This window comes from Candoia aspera, chromosome 5 (assembly GCF_035149785.1).
Source record: "Candoia aspera isolate rCanAsp1 chromosome 5, rCanAsp1.hap2, whole genome shotgun sequence".
Taxonomy (NCBI): domain Eukaryota; kingdom Metazoa; phylum Chordata; class Lepidosauria; order Squamata; family Boidae; genus Candoia; species Candoia aspera.
In genome coordinates this window covers 592,884-617,083 of record NC_086157.1, presented here as the reverse complement: position 1 = coordinate 617,083, position 24,200 = coordinate 592,884, and the positions used below count along the sequence as shown (strand labels likewise).

Sequence of the window (24,200 nt, the reverse complement as noted above, 5' to 3'; positions counted from 1 at the left end):
ACGACTAGACTTTACGTCGAGGGAAACCTTTACCTTTACCATGGCAATGGGGTGAGAAATTGGCCCATTTCCAGCCTATGTGAAAGGAACTGAACCATAAACTTGACTTCACGATGGCTTCCTTCTCCTACAAGTTCATGTAGTTATGTCACATGCCATCAAGAAAATGAACCAAAACAAACCAACATTTCCTAATGCCAGTGAGAAGCAGAATTCCCAGGAAGAATTTCCTGAGACTTAAGTATGTTGCAATTTTGTGGGCTGCCCAGGAGAAATATCCAACACTGGGCACAGAATTCCCTTCTCTGAGACCTTTTGCCCTTCCAAAAGAGAACAGAATGAGGTTTCCTCTAGTAAAGGGGGAAGACAGGCTTTGCAAGCCTGCACAGAAATGTTCAGAAACCCCAGGAATGACAGATGGTGAAGAGTAAGGATTGAGAGAAGGTCTTCATGTCCCATGAGGAGTAAGATTAGATCAAATTCATGAAGACAAGGAAATCCACCTGTATAAGAACGGCTTTTATTTTCCCAGTGCCCCAGCAGCTGTGTGCGAAGCAGAGTTCTCTCTCTGATGGGGTGAGTCAGTTGCACAAAACTGCCCGAAATTGCAATGCAACAGGACAAAAGCAAATCAGCCCCCTCTTAGGAACAAAGGATCACAACACAAGCTCAGGGTATTAACAAGGTTCGGACAAATCGGAGCTTTTGCTGATTAGTCTGTGCAACGGGTGGGGGACTTCCGCAGAGTGCACCCATGTCCCGAACCACAGGCTGTCTTCAGAAAGAGCAAACACGGCCCCCGCAGACCCGCACCAGGAATGGAAGTGGAGGGGCAGGAAAGAGAGGCACCCGCTTCGCTCTCCTGCCTTGTCTGTACTCACAGGTGGCAGGCAGAAGAGAGACTTTGCCTTCCTAAGTGCAAACCCAGCCCTGGGAGGATGGTTTTTGGCAGAAAAGCAAGAGACCGACTAAACCCCTCTCCCTTCCCTCCAAAATCGTTGCCCCAGTTTGTAATTCCTCTTGTTGCAGTTCAGGTGTGAGAAAACTGAGCATCGGTGCAGGAACAACAGCAACAACAACAACAGTGTTGTGAAACTGTCTAAGGAAGAAACAGCCCCCATTTCATCATGCGCATCACTCCCATGGCAAATCTTATTCACTGCAGAGCAAAGACCCCGGTGGGGGGGGGGGGCTGTTGCTTCAGCAGGCTACAAGGCGGGAGATCTGCCCCCCGGGAAGAGTCCTGTTGGTCCAGGGGCCCGTCCTGGCCCGGCCAGCCTCCCTTCCTCCTCCTCCTCCCAGGGCCCCAGCCCAGCCCAGCCCAGCCCAGCCCAGAGCAGCTGCCAGCCGCATTGCTGGGATTCCTCACCCACCCAGGTCCACCAGAATGGCATGCTGCTGCGCCGTCAGCTGCTTCAGGAGGTCCTTGTAGGAGACGTCGGGAGGGTGATGCTTATTTGGGAGCCGGTGCCTGACGCGGTGCTGCACGGCCAAAAACTGCCAGATTTCTCCCCGGCGGCTTTTGGGGACACCTGAATCAAAAAACGAAGAATGGAGAGAGAGAGAGATTCAGGTGCAAGCTGTACTGCACAGTACACCACAGCTGAATACACCCAGTGATGTTTACAGTAACATCTATTTCTTTCCACTAGGTATTACCTGTGTTGTTATTTTTCCTGCAATCACACACATATGCACCACGTGCAGCCCTGAGCGTGTGCAGGAACTTAAAATGCCTGGCGGTGGTAAGGCCATTTTCTGAGCTTAAGAAAATACTGTAGTCCTAATTTTCCTTTTTTTCTTGATTTTTTTTTCCTGATTTTTCTTTTCTGTTTCCTTACATTTGATCTTCTTTTTGAAACTTTAATAAAGTTATAATTAAAAAAAAGAAAATAATGTTTGCCTTGGATGATCTTGAAAGCTAAGCAGGGTCGGACTTGATCAGCATGGTGGGTGGGCGGGAGACTAAGGGAAACTGAGGACTATAAACAGGCTACATAAAGTTGCACTGCTGGGGAAGGGAAAAGTATCTCAGAAGAAGGCAACGAGTTCCCTCCATCCTGTCGGCCAAAAATAAATAAATAAATAAATAAATAACCCGACCTGGATGTGCTCACGAAGCACCAAGAATTGAGCTTGACTCAAGGGAAACGTCTCCTTTTCCTTCCCCCAATGGCCTGGGCTAACGCAAAACTCAATGCTGTAATCAATCACTTATCAACTGAAAACACCAGGCAGCTGATGCAAAGAAACCCCTTTTTTGATCTGGGGATAGAGCAACATTTCTGTATTGATTATGTTCCTTCCCTGCATGTGTGGCATTTCCCCTGAAGGTGTAAAGCCTTGGTAGCAACTCATGCCCCTTTTTCCAGGTACTAAGCATTTTGAACTCAGACCTTACCATCTTTCAGGGTGGTATGAATATCTTCCACATCACATCTGATTTTGGCTCTGCAGTTCAATAGCTTCTTGTCCCAGATATTAATAACATCTTTTTGACAGGTTCCCACTTCCTCATAGTCCAGCTTAATTTTTCTGGATTGGAGCTCATCTCTGCTCGCTGCAAGGGAGAAGACACACGATGCATCCTCAGATTAATGACCACAGATGAGCAGCTACCTTCACTGAGTTTGGATCCCAGACACATAAACCACAACTGAGATCATGTTCAATGAGCCCATCAAAAGACAAGCACTAGGCAGTGCACATTTAAGCCTTCCCACAATCTAGTTCTTCAACCACTGTTTCATAAGATTAAATAGCAGAAGATGGTCTTCCTAGGCTGGGTCAGATACTTGCTTCCACTCAAAAGTCAGCCTAATATTCAGAGCTTACTAGGCTTTCCACCCACTGTGGGGTTTGTTCTAGTCCCTATCCACACATGTACAAATTGTGCCACCCACATGACAGATGTCCCTATGTCAGTGTTGATCATTAAAGTTCTAGTGAGTCACATAGAAGAAACAGAGAGGCACAAACACAAAATCTTCAGGACAAAAAGATTGTTTCCACCGTAATTCAGAATGTCAGTCACAACTGTCAGTTGCAATTGACACAAAGTCAGGGTTCATTGAGTATAACACTGTCAACAGTAATTTAAAAGGCAGGCATGCAACTCCTCATATCCCTGATTCCACTACATGGCATATATTCAGGCATTCCACAGGTGTACCAAGACATTGAAATTCTGATAACAGAATTAAGTCTACAAAGCCTAAGATGTAACACCAGCGGCCATCTTGCAACTCCACAATGGGGAATGATCTGTGACCTTCTCTTAACCATGGTTAGGGCTACATTTAACCTTTGCAACAACCTTTTTAAAGCAGGCAAACTGGATTAGTCTAGTCAGAACAGAGTCTTCATTCAAGGGGAGGGGTGTGTCTGCAAGAACAGTGCAATTGCATTCTTCTGCATCTGCCCACAACTTTCTCACTCTCATTTCTATCAGGTTTAATTCTTCCATGGACCTTGAAGACAACAGTCATGGGTTTCATATTTGTGTTGCAACCATTTAACTGATGTGCAACCAGCAACCTGGAAGCTGGGCTGAGTTGTTACACAATCAAAAATTGCAGAGCAAGCCTTTTGGGGTGGGTGGGATAAATGGATTATGCTTTATCCTTCTGGTCAAGTTCATTTTTTATCTGCCCATCTAGTTGAGAGGTCCAGTAGCAGAACTGAGGGTGAGCACCAAGGGCAGCTAAGGTTAGCCAGGAGGTGGGTGGACTGGGGTGGGAAAGAGCAGCAGAGCTACAGTGGAAGGGCAGGAAGGTTGCTTTTGATGCCCAGAGTCCTGATATGCCATAGGCAACTGCCAGGTGGCACTCAATACTGAGCTAACAGGCTCAGTGATCTGATTTTGTATGAAAGGCTTTCTTGGTTCTTTAGAATACCTTTTAAACTCGAAATGCCTTGACTTAAAGCTTCTTCATAAGTGCTAATAAGCAGGAAATAGTGGATATCCTGCCCAACCAAAGGAATTCTGAAGCTGAGTCAATTACAATGTCAGGAAATGTTTAAACTTTTGTCAACAAAATGTTGGAACCTACATTTCCATTTCAAAGCCTTCTTCTGGACCATTGTTTTCCTTCTTAGATTTCCTAAACACGTGTGTACATGTCTCTGTGTTAAATGCAGTTCCTGAGGGACATTATTCCTTTGCCTGGGGACAAGGCGGGAGAAGGCCTTCTCCCCACAGCAGAAGGATGGTCCTTTAAAGAGGTCTCTCCTGTTACTTGGGACAGGCAGGCAGGTCCAGGATGGGAGAGGTGCCTCCTTGGGCACTCAGGCCCCTAAACCAGGTCAACATCTCCCCCCCCCCCACTTAAGGGGTGCCCAGGAAGCAACCGAAAAGCAAGGCAGGTCTTTCAGGAAAGGAATCATGTGGACCCTGTTCCTAACAGTGGTCAGACAGACCAGGCAGCTTTGGGGCCCAACTCAGTACCCTTCCAAGGAGACCGACAGAGCTACTGGCTTGCTTTCTGCACTGATGTTCCAGATGTTGACACAACTCAAATGGTGATCTTCACAAAAACAATCAACCTCCCAAATCCTGAATGTGCAGGTGGAGCAGGTGTCTGTATGCAAACCCGTATGCAGGTAGAGGTGGGGAAACAGGGAAGCTGTGCATCTTACCTTCTGTAACACAAAGCATCATTCAAACTCCTCGACAGCATTAGGAAGAACAGGAAGTGTTAAAGTTGTTTGTTTATCATATGTCTTTACCGCCCATCTCGTATGCAACACTCTGGGCGGTTTACAAATCTATTAATCTATTTCATTAAGGAGGGTTAGGTTACAGAAGAAAAGCATGGCGGGGGGGGGGGACAACTACCCAGCTGCAAACCCCTTTTGATTCCCACCTGCAGCCCTCTGGCTTGCCCTGTGCAACAGCTGCCTGCCAGGGAAACAGCCCTGCCAACCGCCAAGAAGCTGAAAGGCCCAGGAGTAGAAATCTCACTCAGGCAGAATTCCCACCACCGTTCTTTGTTATTTTCTCATTTTCACCCTTTCACATTTATCACGGGGGAAGAAAATAGATGGCTTCATGCTTTTTAGTTCATAACACCCCACCCCCCCATTAGAACACTCTTCATCCTCTCAATATATTCTGGGCTCCCTTTTCCACAGACCTCCCTCGGCAGCAGTTAAATGGTACATCACCCAAGCGATCCTATGCATCACCCAGGCGCTCAGGCGAGGTATTACAGGCAAAATAAAAGGGACCAACAACCTCCGCAGCGGAGGGGATCGGGGACTCTGAGATCGCATTGCCCGGCACACGGGGGAGCCCAGCACCACACTTAGGCCAGGACGAGGCCTCACATCATCCCGGGGCCAAGCTGAGCTCATGCAGGAGCACAATTTCTCCAGGGTCTGTTCCAGAGCAACCTCTTTGGACCCTGGCTTCTGGGGATGTCAGAGTCTGGGGAAGGGGCACCCCAATTCTGGCCCCTGAAAGGCTGGCAAGAGACCAAGCCCTGCAGCCACCCTGCTCCCACCTCTTCTTCTCCGCCTGAGGTATGGGACTACCAGCAGTGGTGACCAACAGTTCCCTCTTCCTCTGATGACCAAGTCAGGGGTGACCAATGACCAATGACCAATACAGGGATGAACCGGTTCCAATCAGGGTTTGGCGGGGGAGGAAGCCAGGCCAGGGCACACACGGGAAGTTTCTGGAGACGTGTCCTAAGGCAGGCCGACCTCTGCGTGGCAACAGATGGTCCTGCTTTCTCCTCACTTCATTCTAAGCAAAGGAGGGTAAGGAACCTGCGCAACGGCATTTCCGTCCGTCATTGCTCAGCATCCTCAGACAGATAATATGAAGGAATGAAGCGTGCCTGAAGCGGCCTCTGGCTCCTTCTCCACTTGGCGCTGGTGGCAGAGACCACGGGGACCGGTTCTGCCCTTGCTGACCTGTCCACCACTAAACTAAACATCTGATCCATGTTCAGAAATAATTGTGCGAGGAAGGAAGGAAGGAAGGAAGGAAGGAAGGAAGGAAGGAAGGAAGGAAGGAAGGAAGGAAGGACGGACAATGTATATGGAAAGGCAAAATGGAAGTCCTCAAGTGCCACTGGAAGTCCTCCATCCTGCCCCACACAAGCCCTCGGCCTGCACCAACCTTCCAGTTTCTGGTTTTCCTTTTCCATCCGGAGGAGCAGGATTTGCTGATGGATTGCTTTCCTCCACAAGCTCTGCAGCTCCTCCGAGTTCTTCTTCTCCGTGGCCTTATCCTGGATGTCCTCGTTTTGCAATATGGAAGCCAGGGGAACTTCATCAAAAGACGGCGGAAGCGGGGAGAGTGGCAACAGTTCACTTCTGTCGCACCCATCTGGAAAGGACCGTTGGGTTAACCATGGACTCGAGGAACCCTGTTGGGTCTCTGTACCAGAGAAATGCTGTAGAGAGACGCAGCCCAACCCCAACTGTGCGTGGTGCCAGGCGCTGCTACCCGTGTGTTCCCCTGCCCACCCCGCCCCGTGACCTAAGAACGGCTGCTTGCGAACCCCCTGGGGCACAGACCTGAACGAGCACCTTTTGGAATTTGGTTTGTGCTGCAAAGTCCCCAATGCAATGAACAACCTGAGGTTCAACCCAGCACCCCAAACCAGAACGGATATACTTGAAAGACAAACCAGCAAAACTGTATCCTGTTCAGAAAATAGAAGAGAGGAAGAACACTTGTTATTTTGGACTTCAGATTTTGTTAGTTTGGATTTATTCTGCTTTTTTGACCGCAAATGCTGATTTTCTCACCATGCGATACTGCTGAGCCACTCTCTCTCTCACACTTGGCACCCCCAATTGGTACAGGACCAGACAATCCATTTTAACACCCAGCAACGCTGACCAGATGCCGGCTGTTAAGGGATGTTCTTGACTCTTCCGTAGTGCTGCTGAACCAACAGATCCAGTCAACAGTGCAGAAGGGCATTTATAACGCTCTCCCAAGAATAAAGGATCTCCCAAAGATCCTTTATTCATCTTAAATCAGGCTTTGAAGTAGCGGGAAATAAAATCGAACAGCACAAACCTTTCTCTCCCGGCCAGCAGCCGTTCAGAGGTATGTGTTCGTGGGAGCAAAGTGCCAGGTTAGGGCCCCCTTTCAATATAGCATCCAAGGCGGCTGTTGGGGCCTTCTGCTGGCAGAAGCTGTGGGGTCAATGTGATTATGGGCACATGCAGCAGAAAGGCCGGCAGTAACTGTTTTTTCTTTATTACCACAGAAGAGGGAGAGGCATACATTCTCTTCTGCTTTACATTTTAGCAAGAAATATAGAACAAGCGTTTATCCATTCTCTGGGGGTCAATCCAGAAGTAAATCTAAAAACAGATGAGTTTAGACGGTGCTAACATTTCCTGCAAAACCGAAACCAAAACAATTCCAGGTGCATTCAAGCAAGTATGGAAACAGAAATAAGAATATTTACATCACACCTGGAGTATGTTTAGCATATGCTGGACCTTATTAGGAAAATACCAAAGCTGCAGAGAAGTTACTCTCTCTCCATTCCTTAATCTAGAGCAGTGTTTCTCAACCTTGGCAGCTTGAAGAAGTGTGGACTTCAATTTCCAGAATCCCCCAACCAGCCATGCTGGCTGGGGAATTCTGGGAGTTGAAGTCCACATGTCTTCAAGTTGCCGAGGTTGAGAAACACTAATCTAGAAGCTACTCAAAACTTTACACTAATGATTGGCAACTGCCCATGCCTCCCAATAATATTGCATCACATCATATCATATCATATCATCATATCACATCATCATTATAATTAATATAATATAATATAATATAATAATATATAAATATAATTAGTACATAAACATACCATGTAAAAGAACCTGCAAGTACAACAATTTGGGTGACCAATGCATCTTGAGAGCAAGAAAACACCCCAATCTTGAAAGCTGAACTTTCATTTCAACTACTTATTTCCCCTTTGAGATATTTGATGACTGGCACATAATTGCATTTACTTAATCTAAATAATTATTAGGAATTTTAACTCCCAAATGAGTTTTGAAATTTTGACTTTTGATATTTTAAGTCCAACCAATCCTAAAGATCATCATCTCTCTCGCTTTCAAACAATATGAAAACTTAGGAAGAGAGATTGCGAATAACTGATCAATGGACCTCTGTCTTTTCTTGGATTATGGGCATTGCTGGCAAAGCTTCTGAAAAGCTGAAGGCTCCATCATCTGCAAAAGATTCCTGGAATCATGGAGGACAGAAACTAGAATTCATTACATCTCTTTGGTACTGGCTAAGTGATCACCGCTGAAACAGCACACTAAAAGAAGGCAGTCATGTACTCAGGTTGGCAGCTGACACAACGGTAGCCAGCTAATCAACCTCCAGGAGGCTAATTAATTAAAGGAGACTTTGGAACCTAGATTTTAAGATCCAAGAGATGGCCATCTTTAAAAGAGGAAAAGAAGCCCAACAACACTGCCTGAATCACTTTCTCCAGGTAGACACAGACCTTGCAGTTGCATCGTGGAAGGGGATTTCTTCATGGGTGATGCCACCCTTAGGAAGATCCTCTGCCGCCAGGAGATCCGACGGGGGACCAGGGTGAGCCCAACAGCATTTAGAGAATCGCTGCTGCACACGGAGGAAGTCCTCTTCCTTTTCTCCACATCGCTGTAGGAAGGACCAGGATGAAGAAAACACAACGCAGGTCATTCACTAAAAGCAGTCCTTCTTGCCAACACTTCGCCATGGCCCATCCAAGGCCAGGAAGAACCTTTCTACACCCCGGGCTGCATCCAATCACCAGGATCAGGGCTTCCCAGTGATTCCATGGGGGCCCTGGTCACATCTGGACCCAAGAGCACCTCCACATGGCCACTATGTGTAAAACATACTTGCCCACCGCCTTCAGAGCCAGAAACTGTTCCATACCCCTGGGAAACGACATGCAAGGCTCCCTCAAGTCCCCCACCCTAGAATTAGCAAAAATGCACTAATGTTCTGCTGACGATACTGAAAATAGGAGACGGCACTACAATTAGGAAGAAAACCTCCAGAAACACCACCAAATCTGGACTAATCTCTCTGGGTTTTTACCCATCTCTCCTGTCCTCATACCCTGAGGCTTTTACATTCGTGATGGCCTCATCCTTCTACATAAATGAGTCTATACTACACAGGTTAGCCATCACTAATGAAGGGGAAGCTCAAAATAAGCATATGAAATCTCCAAAAATCATTTGGGATGCAGGAAATTAAATAAAGAATCAAGGTTTTGCCATTTCTGCAAAGGTACCAGTTTTTGCAGTCTCTACCCTGCCCATTTTTTATTGATCAGCAAACCCAAGGCAAAGGTGGCCCCAAGGGTGAAAGAGAACCCCCTCCCTAAAGAAACCTTACTTTTCTTTTGTACCTTTTCCACACATACACAAAAAGGCAAAAATGAACACCTTGTGGACGCGTGTGAAAGGAAGTGTACCTCCCAGATTGTTTGGGCAGCTGAGACCAACTGAAACGTGTGGCTGATGATGGAACAGCACTGGAATCAAAGTGGGATGGACAAAGCTTAGGGGGTGCTCTTCCTCTTTTGGGAGGGGTTTTTAAAAGATATTTGAAGCCTAAACAAACACCTGCTTTAGATGTTTTCTGCTAACATGTTTCTGCTTCTGGGCCATTGGCACAATTTCTACAAGCCTCAGCAGGTACATCTGAAGGTTGTGTGCCACCATGATGACACAGTTGTTCACCTCTGATGTAGAAGTGAGGCTGGTGGCCAGGGAACATGCCCAGGCAGTCTGGTTAGCAATGATGTGGAACTTTGCCACTGCCTTCCTCCACAATGTTTTCTTCAACTCTCAGTCCAGCCTACAGCTGATATTTTGGGGTCTTCTTCCACCCAAGCCCTAACAACGTCCATCGCTGCTTAGTGTCTGAACCCAGCCAAAGTCAGCCAGCTGCTGAGACTACTGTGAAAAAGTCTACCTAAATCCTTACAGTTTATAGGTCAGACCACCATCCAACCAATTTCCCTCTTAGCCTCTCTCTAGGTGTCACCAATAAAATCAGATTCTGGCAGGAAGTTCTTTCCTGTTATCCACTGTCTCTCCTCTAAGATGAAATGTATATTTAAAACAAAACATGGATGATCCTATTTCAGGCCAAATTTTAGCTTTCGAACCAGCATTTTTTTTTTAGTTCTTTATCACAACTTCATGTACTTGAAATTAGTATATAGAGAAACACAGCATTTAGTTTTCAGTACTAGAGCTAACGCACTTTCTATAAATAGGCCCCAAATCAAAACTAAAAAAGGAGGCGATCTTCACAACTACTAATGAGTTAAAAAGGAAGAGGAATACATGAGTCTGAAGCACAACATTTTCTCTTTTAAAGTAAACCACAGTAAAGCACAAAAAAGAAACACTTCTTTGGTAATTTAAAGGGAAGACTGGTTTCCTCCCATTCACATGTGGGAAGTGTCAGAATAGACCAGCTTTAACACTTTTGCTGCCCTTTCTGTAAGCCAGTTCTAACACACTTTTGTTTATTTGCAAAAATGATAGGGCACATTCTCCCTAGCAAAGACCATAAAGGCCGAGCTGAGAAATGCGAATACTTCAGAGACCGTCTTCCAGGGGCCTTGAAGAACCTGCCAGGACTGGAGATGGATTCAAGGCCCCTCCGGCCAGGATGCTCCTGGGGAGACCTATCTCTTTCTCCTCCCTTCTCAAGGGAAATGCAAAACATAAATAAATCTGTGATTAAGGATAAAGCAATTAACTATTGCTGAACAACCATCAATAAAATCTGCCTCTCCTGCAGTTACAACTACTTGAAGTCCAACTATCTAATGAAAGTTTACATCTTTAACAGCCAAAGAAACGGTTTAACAAAAAAAAAACCCCTGCAAACAGAGCTCACCAGGCCTAAAAAGGTTATGAACAGCAAACTTTCAAAAAGAGAATTAGCACTATCAATCAATATTTGGTTTTAAATTACCCTAAAGCTGTAATTCAAACAAGCATTCAGATAAGCTCTCCTGGAAGTTAAATACAGTACATTTACAGTTTAATCATTCTCATTTTTCCTCCAGCAATGCAAAAAACTCTTAATATTTTTTAACATAATGCAAAATGTTCCTGCTCTTGGGACCCTGGATCTTCTTGTTTTTTTTTAAGAGTATTATATAAGTCAGCAAAACCATTAATGCACTACTGTAGCAATTACTCCTAAACACATTTTTCTTTGACTACCACACAGCCCATCAATCGGCACAGCCCATTTGCATCTTTATCCTCAAGCAGATATGTAAAAGGCAGAAGGAACGTCCGAAGAATTAGCCCACAATAAAACTCTGGGTTTATTTCAGACAGCTATGAGACCCTGTTAAGAGTACATATTCATACCTGTCAGCTCTCAAGAGGGGAAATTTTTACAGAACTTCACTATCAAAAATAGACAATACTTACAAAGCTTCTTCCTTTTTCCTGTTTCATGAACTTCACACTGAGCTTCTCCAAAAACAAAGTGGGGTTTCCAGCCAGCCCCCATAGACCTTTGCAGCCACATTTCATGACTGTCACCCAAAATTATGTTGTCATCTTTCTGCGGGTACCTGGAATGCTTTTATTTGATCCAGCTGACCCAAGACAAATCGTTATGCTGATGCCCAGTATCAACATTTGCATTCTCTACTCTGAATTTGTTTTCAGTTCAACTTCTCTTTTCCTTGGAAGAAACGCATTAAATTAAGGCATCAAACCCATCCCTTAGTCTGCACTTTTTGAAATTAGTGAAAAGACCAAAACATGAGCATGCATTGGAGAAAAACAGCATCCAAATATTCAGTGAACTTGATGTAAGGACAATTATTCACACACACATGAAATGAAAACATTTCTCCCAAGGCTGCCAAGTTAGTACTAGCTTTAATTCACCACCTGGCTGGTTTGGAGATCCGCCTCATCCCCTTGCATTTGAGCTGCAGTAGAATCGCACATGCGAAGCTTCTGTGATTACCCTAAAGCTACAGAGCAACGCATGAATGTAGGTACACGTCAAGCGTCAGGGAGTCCAACTGCTCAAGGCCACTGCAAATCGCAAACATTGTGTGGCTCTGGGCTTTGTTTTCCCGGGCAGGATGGGTCAGAAGGCTGTGCGCAAGTCTGGGCATTTCATGTGAAAAAGCGGCCTGAGAACCTGCAGGGGGGTCCTGATTTCCAGCTCCTTCAAGCAGCCATATCTGCTCCCAGAATGCAGCAGAAGCACCTCTTCCAAGTCAGACCTGCACCGCCCCAGTGGACCACCCTTGGCACCAGGTGAGGCTTCTCAAGGCGCTCGAGCAGTAAGCTGGGAGTCCGAGGGTAAAGTGAGAGGACTCTTCTGCCTCCCCCAATTAGAAACTATGGACCAGATGTACATGGGAACCAGAACTGTGGCTTCAGATAAGTACCGTAGCCCGAGGCGCAGCCAGTCACAAGAACCCAAATGTCATGGAGGTGATGATGTGCCTCAAGCAGACCTTCATCCCCTTTCACAAAATGTGCTGTTAACTCCTCCCAGGCATGCACAAAAGAGCAGATTTTTGTTGGAATCAGCAAGAACTGTTTAAGAAGCAGCATTCTTCCTTCTATCTCCAGTATGAGAGGATAGTTTTTAAGCACCTACAACCGGCTGCAATGTCTAATGGGACTAGGCATCCTTCACAAGCAATTGTTTGGATCTCACGAAAACACAGTGCCTTTCTCTAAGGATTAAGACAGACATGTATTTTTTCAGGCTGACACATATCCTTCCCAATTAGCAGAAATGGCCTGCGTTCATGTGAGTCCAGAGTGCTTCTTCCAAGCATTTTCAAATTACGTTTATACATATAAACAAAACAAAAAACCAAAGCTATTGCCTGCTTCAGTTAGCACAGCTCTTTAACTGCTTCCAAGCTGCCAGAATCAAAGCCTACTAGGCATAGTTTAATCAAAATACTCTTCCCCACCCGAAAACTAGGCAGAATGGGAGTTTTAACTGGCAAAAGCAGCTTACTTTTTAGAACTACTGCCACTCAGCTGTAAACTCCCGAGATTAAAATTTTAGACATTAAGTGACTTGCTTTAGAATACAACTCTGCCACCTGGCCTGGGGCAGGGAGGAGAATAGTTATGCCTGGGTTTGGCTAGTGCCCCAAAGTGCCCCTCCCAAGCAAGGACCAAATTAGATCACAGCCATCTGGACTTTATTTATATTTATCTGTTATTTGTAATTGTTTTTATATGGTGCACTTTTGTATATTGTAATTTTATTGTATACTTTTTGTTTTATTGATTATCTTGTTGTAAACCGCCCAGAGTCCCTCTGGTGAGAGGAGATGGGTGGTGACAAACTTGATAAATGAATAAATAAACATACTAAACCAAGCGTGACATTATCCTGTATTACGGTGATTTTAGATGTGTTAGAAAAAACATTAGAAGTTTGCAAATGACAACCAACCAGCTTATCTTCTTGCTGTAGCTAAGCTGCTGGGCTGCTAAAGCACCTGCTTAACAGATTTCAGGATCAGAGACCATTAGGAGGACAGTCTGATGTGATGAGAAGTGGGGTACTTCTCTGAATTGCCAGGGAGAAGGAAAGGGAGAGCTCTGGGCAGGAATGATTTAGACATGTGGTCAGCAGCCAAATTTGCCTTGGTCCAAACTTCAAACAAGATTTTCTCCTTGGTTTTTAAAAATGTTGCCTGAAAGGTCATGTGTTAGTCAACTCAATTACAAGCAAAAGTGCTTGCTTCTATTCCAAACGGCTTGGGAGAAAAAGAAGTACTTTCTACTGGTTTTAACTGAATGACGACCCAAGCAACTTTGTAATAGAGGAACAAGTTGGAAGCCTTACAAGAAGGGCAGCTGATCACACCATGTTCAGACTGCTTCTCCCTGAAACCTGCAGAAACACTTTTAATGTTCCAGACCACAACCAAGGAAGGAAAAAGTATACTGGAAGGGAACACCATGATTGCTGTGGCTCTCATCTAGATTAAACGAATAAATGAATGTAAACATCTTGAGTCTTCATCTAGACTGAAAAGTGCTGGTAGGTGCCAATTCAAGGTAAGGTAGATCAAGCTGTGTTAGAACTTTAATTGTGTGGAATTTCTATAAAGTCAAAAATGTTCAGTGCAAATGTGAATCGCACGGTTAGATACGTGCTTACACTTAAACTCATAATCTAATGTGATTAAAAGCAGAGCGACAGACTGAACGTCAGTCATCTTTAGCTGTTGTTCCTTGACTTAAATATCAGCACAATAAAGGTCACTACGCACCCCAGGAATAACCCAGAAGCAAAAGAACCAGGGAGCTCACCTCAATTTGAGGCTCTGCAACACAGCCAGGTTCATCAGCAACAAGACAGCAAAACCACTGTATTTAAAAAGATGGCAGCACCGAATGGAGTGCAAAGGGAAGATCAGCGAATCTGTAGCGCTGCGTCTTGCATTAGCCCCTGCCCCCAAATCAAAGCTCCCCTGAAATGCCCCATTGCACCCTGAATGGAGCAGTCTGGCTAAGCTGGTCTGTTGAAGGATGCATCGTGAAAATGAGGAACTCTGCCCAGAGCGCACACTGACACGTGGCTGCAGATGGCTGAAATCGTGCTACTTGGCTTGCAGCTTTTTTGAAAAACAAAAACATGCCAACATTAATCACACTTTGTCACACAGCAAAGTACAGAAATGCTCATTAGTAGCATGACCACTAAAATGACCAACATTGCCAGTGTTTCCCACCCCAAAAAAACCTGAATTGCAAAAATGTTTACATTAACCAGCAATAATGTAAACTGAAGCTATTCTTTCTTTCTTTCTTTTCTTTTTTTAAAGTCAAATAGCCTTTTTCAAGTTCAGGCAATTTTACAAACTATGGCAAGGTTTATTCACTATTAAGCTACGTTTTCTCAAATCAGTTGGGGAACAACTTTCAGGAACCCTGCCAAATTATCTGTCCTGATCCCAAACCACCAAAGGATTGAAAGTCCTTCCACACCCAAGTCCAGGCTGAGTGGGTAGACAGGAGAGGCATTCAGAGAAGGCCACAGAGCCTTATGGGGTGATTTGAAAAAGGACCCCCTGCTTACAATCAGGGTCATCGTGAACTCTGGAAAGAACCCCACCATTTCTCATTCTCTGGGTCGGCAATGTTGATCTGGACCAAAGTGGCATCTGCATGAACACCACTGTTGGAGTTAAGCCCCGTCTCTGCCTGCAGCTCGGAAGACGCGTGTCCACAGAGCGCCTCAGGCAGAGATTCTCGTGAAACGTCTCCGTGGCAGCCAGTGCTGCTTTGGCAAGCTGGCCGGGTAGATATGCAGCAGGGTGGGCAGCGCTCTCACCTCCTGGGGAGTTCGCCTTCAGGCAGAGGAGCCGGCTTTCCAGGGCCCTGGTACAAGCTTTTCAGGAAAGAAGGGGCAGAGAAAGAAGAAGGGAGACGGGACGACACAGAAGACTCGCTCTCGCTGCGGACCCGTTGGGCGACTGCCGGCCTGACAGCAGGCGATAAGAAAAAGCACAGCTAGTAAGTCCAAGTCCGGCATTTAAAGGCGGCCCAGACTCTTCGCCACACCCACTGCGCGAAAGGCCAGTGCCCAATCAGAGTCCTGACTGGGCATCATCCCCAAAAGACAGTGTGTGCAAAGTAGCCGAACCAAGCACATGAGACTTTGCTAAATGGAAGCGGGTGGGTGTGGCACCAGAATGCCTCCAGAGGGCTGACCCCGGGCTCAGCCATTTGCTCCCCAAGCAGAATCGGGGTCCGTGGGTGAGCTCCTTCTGAGATCTTCAGCTTCCCCTCAGCAGGGCATATGATCTGAGAAAAGCCCCCTGGAATGGGGGGCTGTGGCCAGAAAAGCCAGCTGAGCACCGAACCCTCTTTCTTGGAGGTTCCCCTGCGGTTAACGAAGAGCTGCCAAATGACTGCCCTTCTCCAGGATGCCTGGAGATGTTCAACCCTTGGCAATTAAAGTACTGAGCGCAGAGTCACTACCTGCTAGACTGCACACATTTGGGATCCAGCCATTTTATAGTGGTTTTTGCACACACACACACACACCCTCACACGCTTGTGTTTCTGGATGCTGTGCGGGGCCAGGTCCCAATCTAGCCAGCAATATTTTGTCTGCAGTTTTGTGGCGTTGTTTCATTTGGCAGTGAGAGTTCTTGCTCAAGCAAGAATGCGCAGCATTCAGTCACATTCTGCAGGAGGAAGAAGTCTTTCATTGAATCGTATTTATACAATTTCATTGAACAAGTATTTCAGCAAAGTTTTAATTTTTTCTGATGTGTATTTGTCTGTGTGTGTGTGTGTGTATAGACACACACACACACATACACACACATAAACACACAGTGTATACTGTATATATATATATATATATAGAGAGAGAGAGAGAGAGAGAGAGAAAGAGAGGGTGTTGCGTGTGTGTGTTTCGGTAAAAATAAAGGAGGGGAGGGCAATAGATTTATTTCCACTTTTAAAATGGAAAGTAAGATTTATTTTTTTTTAATCTGACTGCTAAGCAATTCCAGGATGGAACTGTTTACATGCCAGGAAACCAGCCCATGGAAAAGCAAAATATGGTATGGAGCTGCTGCTCTATTTAGGAAATTCCCTGGGCAACCCATTGCACAGCTTTGCAGTGGCAAAGAAAAAGAAATAAATGCTGCCCATTGGACTAACCCCGTTCTTGCTCAGGTTTCCTGTTTTGCTGCAAGACTGTAGCCTGAGCTTGAGAAAATACTGACAAAGCTGATGGACAAAGCCGTTATTTCTCTACAGTTCTGAAAATAGCATTAAGAAGTGAAATCTACAGTTCGCCTAAAGTACTTATTCCCTGGGAAGTAGATAAAATGTAATTTGGAGGGAAGTCGGAGCTGTGTTGGAGTCCTCCTCCTTCAATGGCAAGACTGCGATCGGAGGGGAGACCCAAGGAAAGCCTCTTCACACTGCAGTCTTGGAGATGCGCACGCACGCACACACGCACGACTAAAGAGGACCCCGCGGTAGAGCTGGGTCAGCTGAGCCCAGGCAGCAGGACTTTCAGAGCGGCCTTATGATCCATTCGGTGCCGGTGTGGACCTTTTCCAGCAGTGGTTACGCCAGTAACGTCAGCAGAGGGACAGCAAATCAGAACAGGCTGCTGGTGCAGGAATGCCTAGGAAATGTTTACCTCTCAACCCTAAAAATAAGGGGGAAGGGAGGCCCAGACCAGGGACATTCCATCACCCATTCCCGTGAGTTTTTTATCTCCGTTCAGGTAAGCAGCAAACTAGCGTTCAGGAGCAACTGCTCAGGGCTGTTTTGGATCTGCTGGTGAATTACTTCTGGCTCCTGGAAAGCGGGTAGCATCTGACGCACAAGCTCCCCACGTGCTCCTTCCCCATCCCCGCCCATGGGTGGAGCCTCCTTGACCGATAGCTCAGCCTGGCAATATTATGCACAGGGAAGGGGATTCTGCAGCTTCAAGGACAATCCCACTTTTTTGTATGATAGACTTGTGACCTCTTCAGGTCTAGAGTTAACTAGCAAAAACGTCCAGGTTTTCAACTGACAAAGCCTTGAAGGACTCTTTGTACTCAGAAATCAGTCCCAATGAGAGCAACTCCCTCAGAAGACCACAATTTCACAAGAGTCTTTGCATACAAAGAGTCAACACCTCTCGGTCTCGTAGAAGTCAAAGAGTGTGTCAACAGGGCAGGGATTAAACTCCTGCCGTATTTCCTCACATGGAGCAGCATTTGAAGGTGTTCAAAAGTTGCATCTGCAGCCGGAGAGCTGACAAAAGGCCCCTTTGTTCTGAGCACACCGCTCTGAAATGATTCGGCCCTTGCCGGCTTCCAGTTTCATTCACAGACCGGTCTGAAATGCTGGGAATAATTTTTGAATACCTGCAGTTTGGGACTGAATAGTTGAGGGCAACTGGGCTGCACAAGATCTCTCCTGGGCTCCACCTTGCTCACTTCTCTTCCTGTGCTTCTAACTTCTGAATATTGGCCTTTTAAACATGCTGATCTTAACCTCCAACATCCCTCTCCCTGGATCCAGTTTTGCTCCAAATTTCCTTTTGCTTATGATGTTCATGGAGTCATGCTTTATTTTTTTTTCTCCCTTAAAATAGCACCAGTAGATTTTAAATGCTTCTTTTCCCCTTTAATACTGGGGTAGCCATTGAAGCAACCAGAATAAAGACCCTGCACCATAAATAAAACAAAATCAAATCGAAGTCTGGACTAAGCTATACAATTTCAAACGCTTTAGAAATTGTTCCCTTGCCTTACCTAAAGTTTTCCATGACTGAGATTTAAATGTGCAGAATCTTGGAAATGACTATTTCCATTCATTTTAAACAATTCCCACCTGTCTGAGTGCACAGGACTCAGTGACCAATGTTGTACCTTCAAGCATCATTTTTATGAGGAGGCTAAAATGCACCCCTATCAATATACCTGCTGGGAGTCGGGCAGCAATAATAATAATAATAATAATAATTATTATTATTATTATTATTATTGTACACCTGGTTACTTAAAGTATGTGACAAGCATCCCACCCCAGCTTCGAGCCCCCTGCGTGTCTGGGGGCAGGACTGGCGTATTCCTGAGCCCAGAGCCTCGGGAGCTGAGGGCACCAGCTCTGAGCAGGCCCCAGCATCCGCTCTGCGGGAAGCCCCCAGGCAGCAGCCGAGGCCCTCCCACCCCCAGCCAAACTCACCTGCTCTGCTCGACGGAGTTCTGCCTCAGGAGTGGCGACCGGGCGCTCTGGGACCGTCCATCCTGGAAGGAGATCCGCTTCCTGGAGGCGGAGGGTGGGTGGCTGAAGGTGTGAGCCCGTCTTCTGAACTGGGGCGAGTCGGAGTCCTCCTCGGGGAAGGGGTACCCGGCCGAGGCGACGGGAGAAGCCGGAGGGGTGGAGGGCGGGGAGTCCCCAGAGGAGCAGTCCTAGGGAGAGAAGCCACCGAGAGGGGTGAGTCCCGCACCGTCTGGCGTCCCACGCCTTCTGCGCATTCCCCATGCGAAGAGGAGAGGTGGCTCTCCCCCACAGGGACAGACGCGCCTTGCTGGCTAACGATAAATGCGCCGAAGCTCTTTGCTCAGGGAGGGGGCCGGCCCCCTCCAGAGCACGCGGTCAACGCCGCACGACAGCCAAGGGAGCCCAAGCATGTGACTTCCTCTGGGGAAGGAGGAAGAGGAGGAATGGAGCCAGAAGCCCCGTCCTCGCCAAAAGTGGCCTCTTGGCTCAGTTCCCGGATCTCTCTCTCGCGGACAGGATTTCCCTGCTGTGTCCCAGTTGCATCTGGCCCCCTTCGAGTAACCCAACGGGATAATTGAAAACCAGGCAGACGGCCCTGAGTTTACATCCCTACGGGGGAGGGGGGAACGATCCCTATTGTCCGAGTGACCAAGAGAGCATTTAAAACAGGAAGCAAGTGGAACACATCCCAGGACTTTTCATACCCTGCTTAGCTCAAGCAGATTTGCTTCATGGTCAGCACTGCACGCCCACTCAGATGCCCCCCCCCGTTGTGGTGCTGATGGGAGAAAACCTTTTCTGCTTATACAGAGAATGCAAAGGCTTTTCAACATTTACTTTCCTCTTAGCTGTTCCCTTTAACATTTGGAAAAAATAAAAACAGGATTTTAAAAACGCCTTCCGTTCTTCTGCAACAGTTTCTACGCTTGGTCCTTCCACCCACTTGGCACTTACTTTATCAGAAGTGAGATGGTTGCACCTTTCAAAGCTATCCGTGCTCCCCAGGCGACCACGCATTCGGCTGGCCCCCTGCAAAACACAGAGACCGCTTGGTGGCACCCGTTTTCTGCATTCGGTGGTCCCGCCAAGGCCCGCCAAGACAGCATTCTTCAAAACAATTCAAAACAGGGCAGTGATGTCGGCTGGCAGTCCAGGAGCCCCTTGTAGATTTTGACTTTCCACAGGTCTGGGGACTCTCCCTTCTCAGAGACCCATTTAAGAACGAACAGCCACACCACCTGGCGTACAGCATTTGGAAAAATACCTTTTCACAGAACTGAACGCAGTGCTAAATCATGCCTTTTCAATGTGCAACAGTGGTCACAATGAAATTAAAGCTAAATTCTGAAGTTGTAGTTTCAAAGGATAATTAGCAATTAACAATCTCTAAGACGCCAAGAGAATTTTAGTTTTGGGAGAGGGATGTGGTAAAACATTTCACAAATCATCTGCTTCTTCACTTCCCACAAAGAAACTAATTTCAAAAAGAAAACAATTTAAGATGACTTTATCAACCATTTATTCCCTCTGAGCAATTTATCTCACCCTTGAGAAGATGTTTTCGAGAGAACTGGTTAAAGATTTCTTGGCCTTGTTCTTCAGGATATCCAGGGTGAATCTTCCACCGCTGGTGGTGTTTTCTGGAATCGTAGACGCGTTCTGCTATTATGAAGATAAACCATCGTATCAATACATGCAGCTGGAGAAATCCAAAACATACAACTGCCAAACTGATTCCAAACAGAAAAGTAACAAATACAGGAAGTTGTCAGGGACAGGGTTGGGCTGGGTTTCAGAAAGAGATAAAATACTGTTTTGTCTAGCCGTTTTCCCCACATTTCAAATGCAAGCCCGTTTTTTGCAGAGTCATCAATTTAGATGCAACATCAGGTTTACAGGAATGCAGAACAGGCTTCTATTTATTATTTAGCTACTCAATTAAAACAAACTTGACTGGGACAGAGAAACGCTTTGTGGGCTCAAGAGAAGCTAGTCTCTCTCCCTGAAGGACCCTAGCAGCAACATCAACTCAGGAAGGACAGAGCTGGTCGCGGGCCACTTCTTTGCCCACCGGAATTCCATCCGGGTCATTCCAGCATCATCTGTTTCCAGATGAGTCTCCCTAGAAGCAGAATGGAAGCTGCCGGACCATGGAAGTGCTGACGGGCCTCCTGGCCACCTTTGACGTTCCTAAGAAGCCAGAGAGGACATGACGCTCACCAGCGGGGCCTCGTCAACATGAACGTGGGTCTTCTGCTTTGCCTCGCACAAGTGGCGCAGGTGGAAAATCAGCAGCTCGTTTTCTTCCTGGTCACTAATTGGCTTCATTTTCTGCCACGGGGGGAAAGAAGTGAGATATCAGAAATACCATCCAGGTATACCAGTGTTTGAAAAGGCATTCATTTCACTGCTGTTTAGGAACCATTAAAGGCACCCCCATGCAGGAATGGGCACATAGCAAACTCATTTTAATTCTAGTTCTCTTATTTATGTGACCATCTCCTTAAAACAGCTCACAGCAGAAAGGCAATCTGTGTCTTGCAGTATTTATTACGATCTGATCCCTTCTGAATAAAAGCAGTTATGCTACACCACCACCGTCTTTCAGTTTGGGGCAGGGAGTGGGTGCTGAGAGAGAGAGGTGCCGGAATGCACTTCTGGTCCTCGGGGGCTTCGGGGTAGAGACCGACCCTGCTGCCGTATCTCGGTGGGAACGGGGTCACTTCTTACCTGCACACGCTCAAAGATATCGGCCTGTTCGTTGTCGCTGAGAGAGGACAGGTGTCTCTGAATTACAAGCTTGGCTCTTGGTGGATAAAGACCTTTGGAGGGAAAGAAGGAGAAGTTTCTCTCGCTGGCAGCCCCCCCACCAGCTCCTCTGCAGCCAGGAGGGCAACTGGGCTTAACATGGTTCAGCTGAAGGGTGACGGCTGAAATGCGCCACGCCTTCCACACAGCCTCCTGTCAGCCCCACGGCCTGCCCTGCCCGCTGATGCCCTCGCCTTACGGATATCTGGCATCCCTTGACTCAGCACAGGTCATTCCCTCGACCTCCCCATTAGGGCCCTCCGGCCAGAGCTCGGCTCTCCCACTTCCTCCCCCAGGGCCGCCTGGGGGAAGCTCAACCCGACCCTTTGCTGCCAAGGAAAGCAATTAGCAATGGCCTTGCGCGTGGGTCTGCAGGTCAAGGAGGAGGTGGGACCTGTGCTCAGAAGTGTGGCCCCTTCACCCCTGAAGAGGGGGAAGACCCTTGCAGAACCATCTCTGCGGCACCGACCACTGGCAGCGAAGAGCCCCTGCAGCCTTGTCTGCTGAACAGGTTCTGGAACTCCTGTTTTAAGAAGATTGCATCCACACCTGCTCCACTTTTTATCTCTAAAGTTACCATTTTTATAAACCCAACCTTTTCTACCTGCTCTAAAAAAACAGTAGAGCAGAAGCAGGTCTCAGTCAAGAGAGAAGGCAAGAATAAGCATGTGCTTCTTATCTGAATCAAGCTGTTGCCATCCAAAAACACAGCTGGAAGCCTGCAGAGACACAGACAGTGAGCTAAGCTTGCTTGTTTACAGGCACCATCTTGGCCAAGGGGAGCGCTGAGTTTCAGCTCCTACAGAAATGTCTTACCCATTTGGGGCACATTTCAAAAATCTGAGAGAGAACCCATTTATGGTCCTTCAGAGTGATGCTATGCTCAGAGCAACCTCAGTAAGCATATATTCTCATTTTGGTCATTGGTTCAGAAGAAGAGGCTCTTGCAACACTGGCACACAACAAGTGAACACACCTGTCATCGCTACCACTATTTGACAGAGGGGCCTCTGTCCGAGTAGGTTTTATGTTAAATTACACAATGCTTTAAACTATATTTCAGCACCAGCAACTGGAACAGAGAGAAGCCTTCCGAAGCATGTGAAGAATTTGCCCTGTCTTAGACGCTTTGGCATTCTCTTCCTAACAGGCTGTATTGTATCTTAGCTTTCTTGAAGGAAAAGAAAATTTAAGGAAAATGAGGGCCAGTTTGATGTAGGGCTAGGGGTTAAGGCGCCGGGCTAGGAACCAGGAGGCCCTGAGTTCTGGTCCCGCCTTGGGGGACCCTGGGCCAGTCATACCCTCTCAGCCCCAGGAAGGAGGCAATGATAAACCACTTCCGAAAAACCTTGCCAAGAAACAGCTGGGACTAGTCCAGGCAGTTGCCAAGAATTGGACATGACTGAATGGATTGAAGAAAAAAGGGAAATCAATAAGGCACCAGCTTCACATCCTTTCAAATCTGAGAAACCCCAAGGTTTCTTTTTCGGAAATCAAAAAGGGACTAGTCAGTCCCTTCTGCAAACATGGTTTATTAAATAACCCTTTTTGGTCTCTGACCCACCACAACAAGAAATGGAGGGGAGGGGAGACCTGTCTCTCAATGCTTGATTTTAACCAAACCTCAATGGTTTCAGGCTTTGCCCACCAGAGGGGGCTAGTAACTAAATATGGGCTGATTGAAATAACCATTGATAACCTTTGGAGAAAAGCTAAACAGAAACAGGCAAACATTTCTGCTCCATCGTCATCAGCAAGATACCTAAGGCGTGGTCATTTTTTACCACTGATACCTGCTACCCATCCAGGGGAAATATTGCCCATATGACTAAAAGGCATCTCTCAAATTAAGACTTATTCACACGCTTTTAGCAAAGAAGAGGATAAAAAGAAATCTACTGAGGCCCATCACCCCTAAGCTAATCAATAAGGAATGTTTTCACTCGCTCTCTAAGAGAAAAGAATCAGCAGACAAGGACTTTGTAAACATTTCTGAGGACCTTGAGAGATGACCCTTCCCTTCACACTTTACACAAAGTCAAGGCTCAGAAGAATGTCATGTTGAGGATAATTAAACGTGAGAATAAAAGTCCTTGCATTAAATAGCGTGGCTGCACCTGGAAGACTTTCATGGTTCTGGTCCACAAAGCAAGCATGTCAGAACTGGGAAAGAAAGGAAATCAGTTGGGGCCTCTTAGTTAGAGACAACCAATGGCCCAGTCCTTCACCAGCATGGCAAAAGAGTAGAGATGTCTTTCAATGAAAGTTAGACCCCTCCTCCATTAACCTGACTCCCTGATTTGTTGCTTTTCAACTCTGAAAGAGAGTTGTAAAAGCAACTCACAAAAATGTGTAATGTAATGCTGTTATTTAATTAACACAACTAGTTAGCAGCCTCAGATGGAGCCCAGATGGAAACACAAAATGGGCTAGGTTGGACTGGTCTGGTATGGTCTGATCTTGCAAGGTGTCCTTCTAGGTGGTCACTAGTGTCGGAATTATCAGGGGTCAACTCAGCATTGTCTTATAAGCATAAGGGGGTCTCTCTAGCAAACACATCTCCATTGTGCTTGTGGAATGTCACATGGGTCACCTGATTTCCACTTCCTCCTCCTTCTTTG

At 46.5% G+C, this 24,200-nt stretch overlaps 1 protein-coding gene across 3 annotated transcripts in view; it reads right to left on the bottom strand.

Annotated features, from left to right (window-relative positions):
* Nucleotides 1-24,200, bottom strand: part of TBC1D4 (TBC1 domain family member 4) — a 79,727-nt gene that overhangs the window by 12,005 nt on the left and 43,522 nt on the right. The window contains exons 6-15 of one of the 3 annotated variants that reach the window (XM_063304524.1): nucleotides 21,502-21,593; nucleotides 20,992-21,102; nucleotides 20,317-20,433; nucleotides 19,726-19,800; nucleotides 18,733-18,959; nucleotides 15,359-15,508; nucleotides 8,493-8,653; nucleotides 6,128-6,337; nucleotides 2,402-2,560; nucleotides 1,374-1,532 (exon numbers count right to left, since the gene is read on the bottom strand). In XM_063304524.1, the coding sequence (XP_063160594.1) occupies nucleotides 1,374-1,532; nucleotides 2,402-2,560; nucleotides 6,128-6,337; nucleotides 8,493-8,653; nucleotides 15,359-15,508; nucleotides 18,733-18,959; nucleotides 19,726-19,800; nucleotides 20,317-20,433; nucleotides 20,992-21,102; nucleotides 21,502-21,593 (1,461 nt within the window). The remainder of the gene's footprint in view (nucleotides 1-1,373; nucleotides 1,533-2,401; nucleotides 2,561-6,127; nucleotides 6,338-8,492; nucleotides 8,654-15,358; nucleotides 15,509-18,732; nucleotides 18,960-19,725; nucleotides 19,801-20,316; nucleotides 20,434-20,991; nucleotides 21,103-21,501; nucleotides 21,594-24,200) is intronic. The other 2 variants (XM_063304525.1, XM_063304526.1) reach the window with 2 other exon arrangements.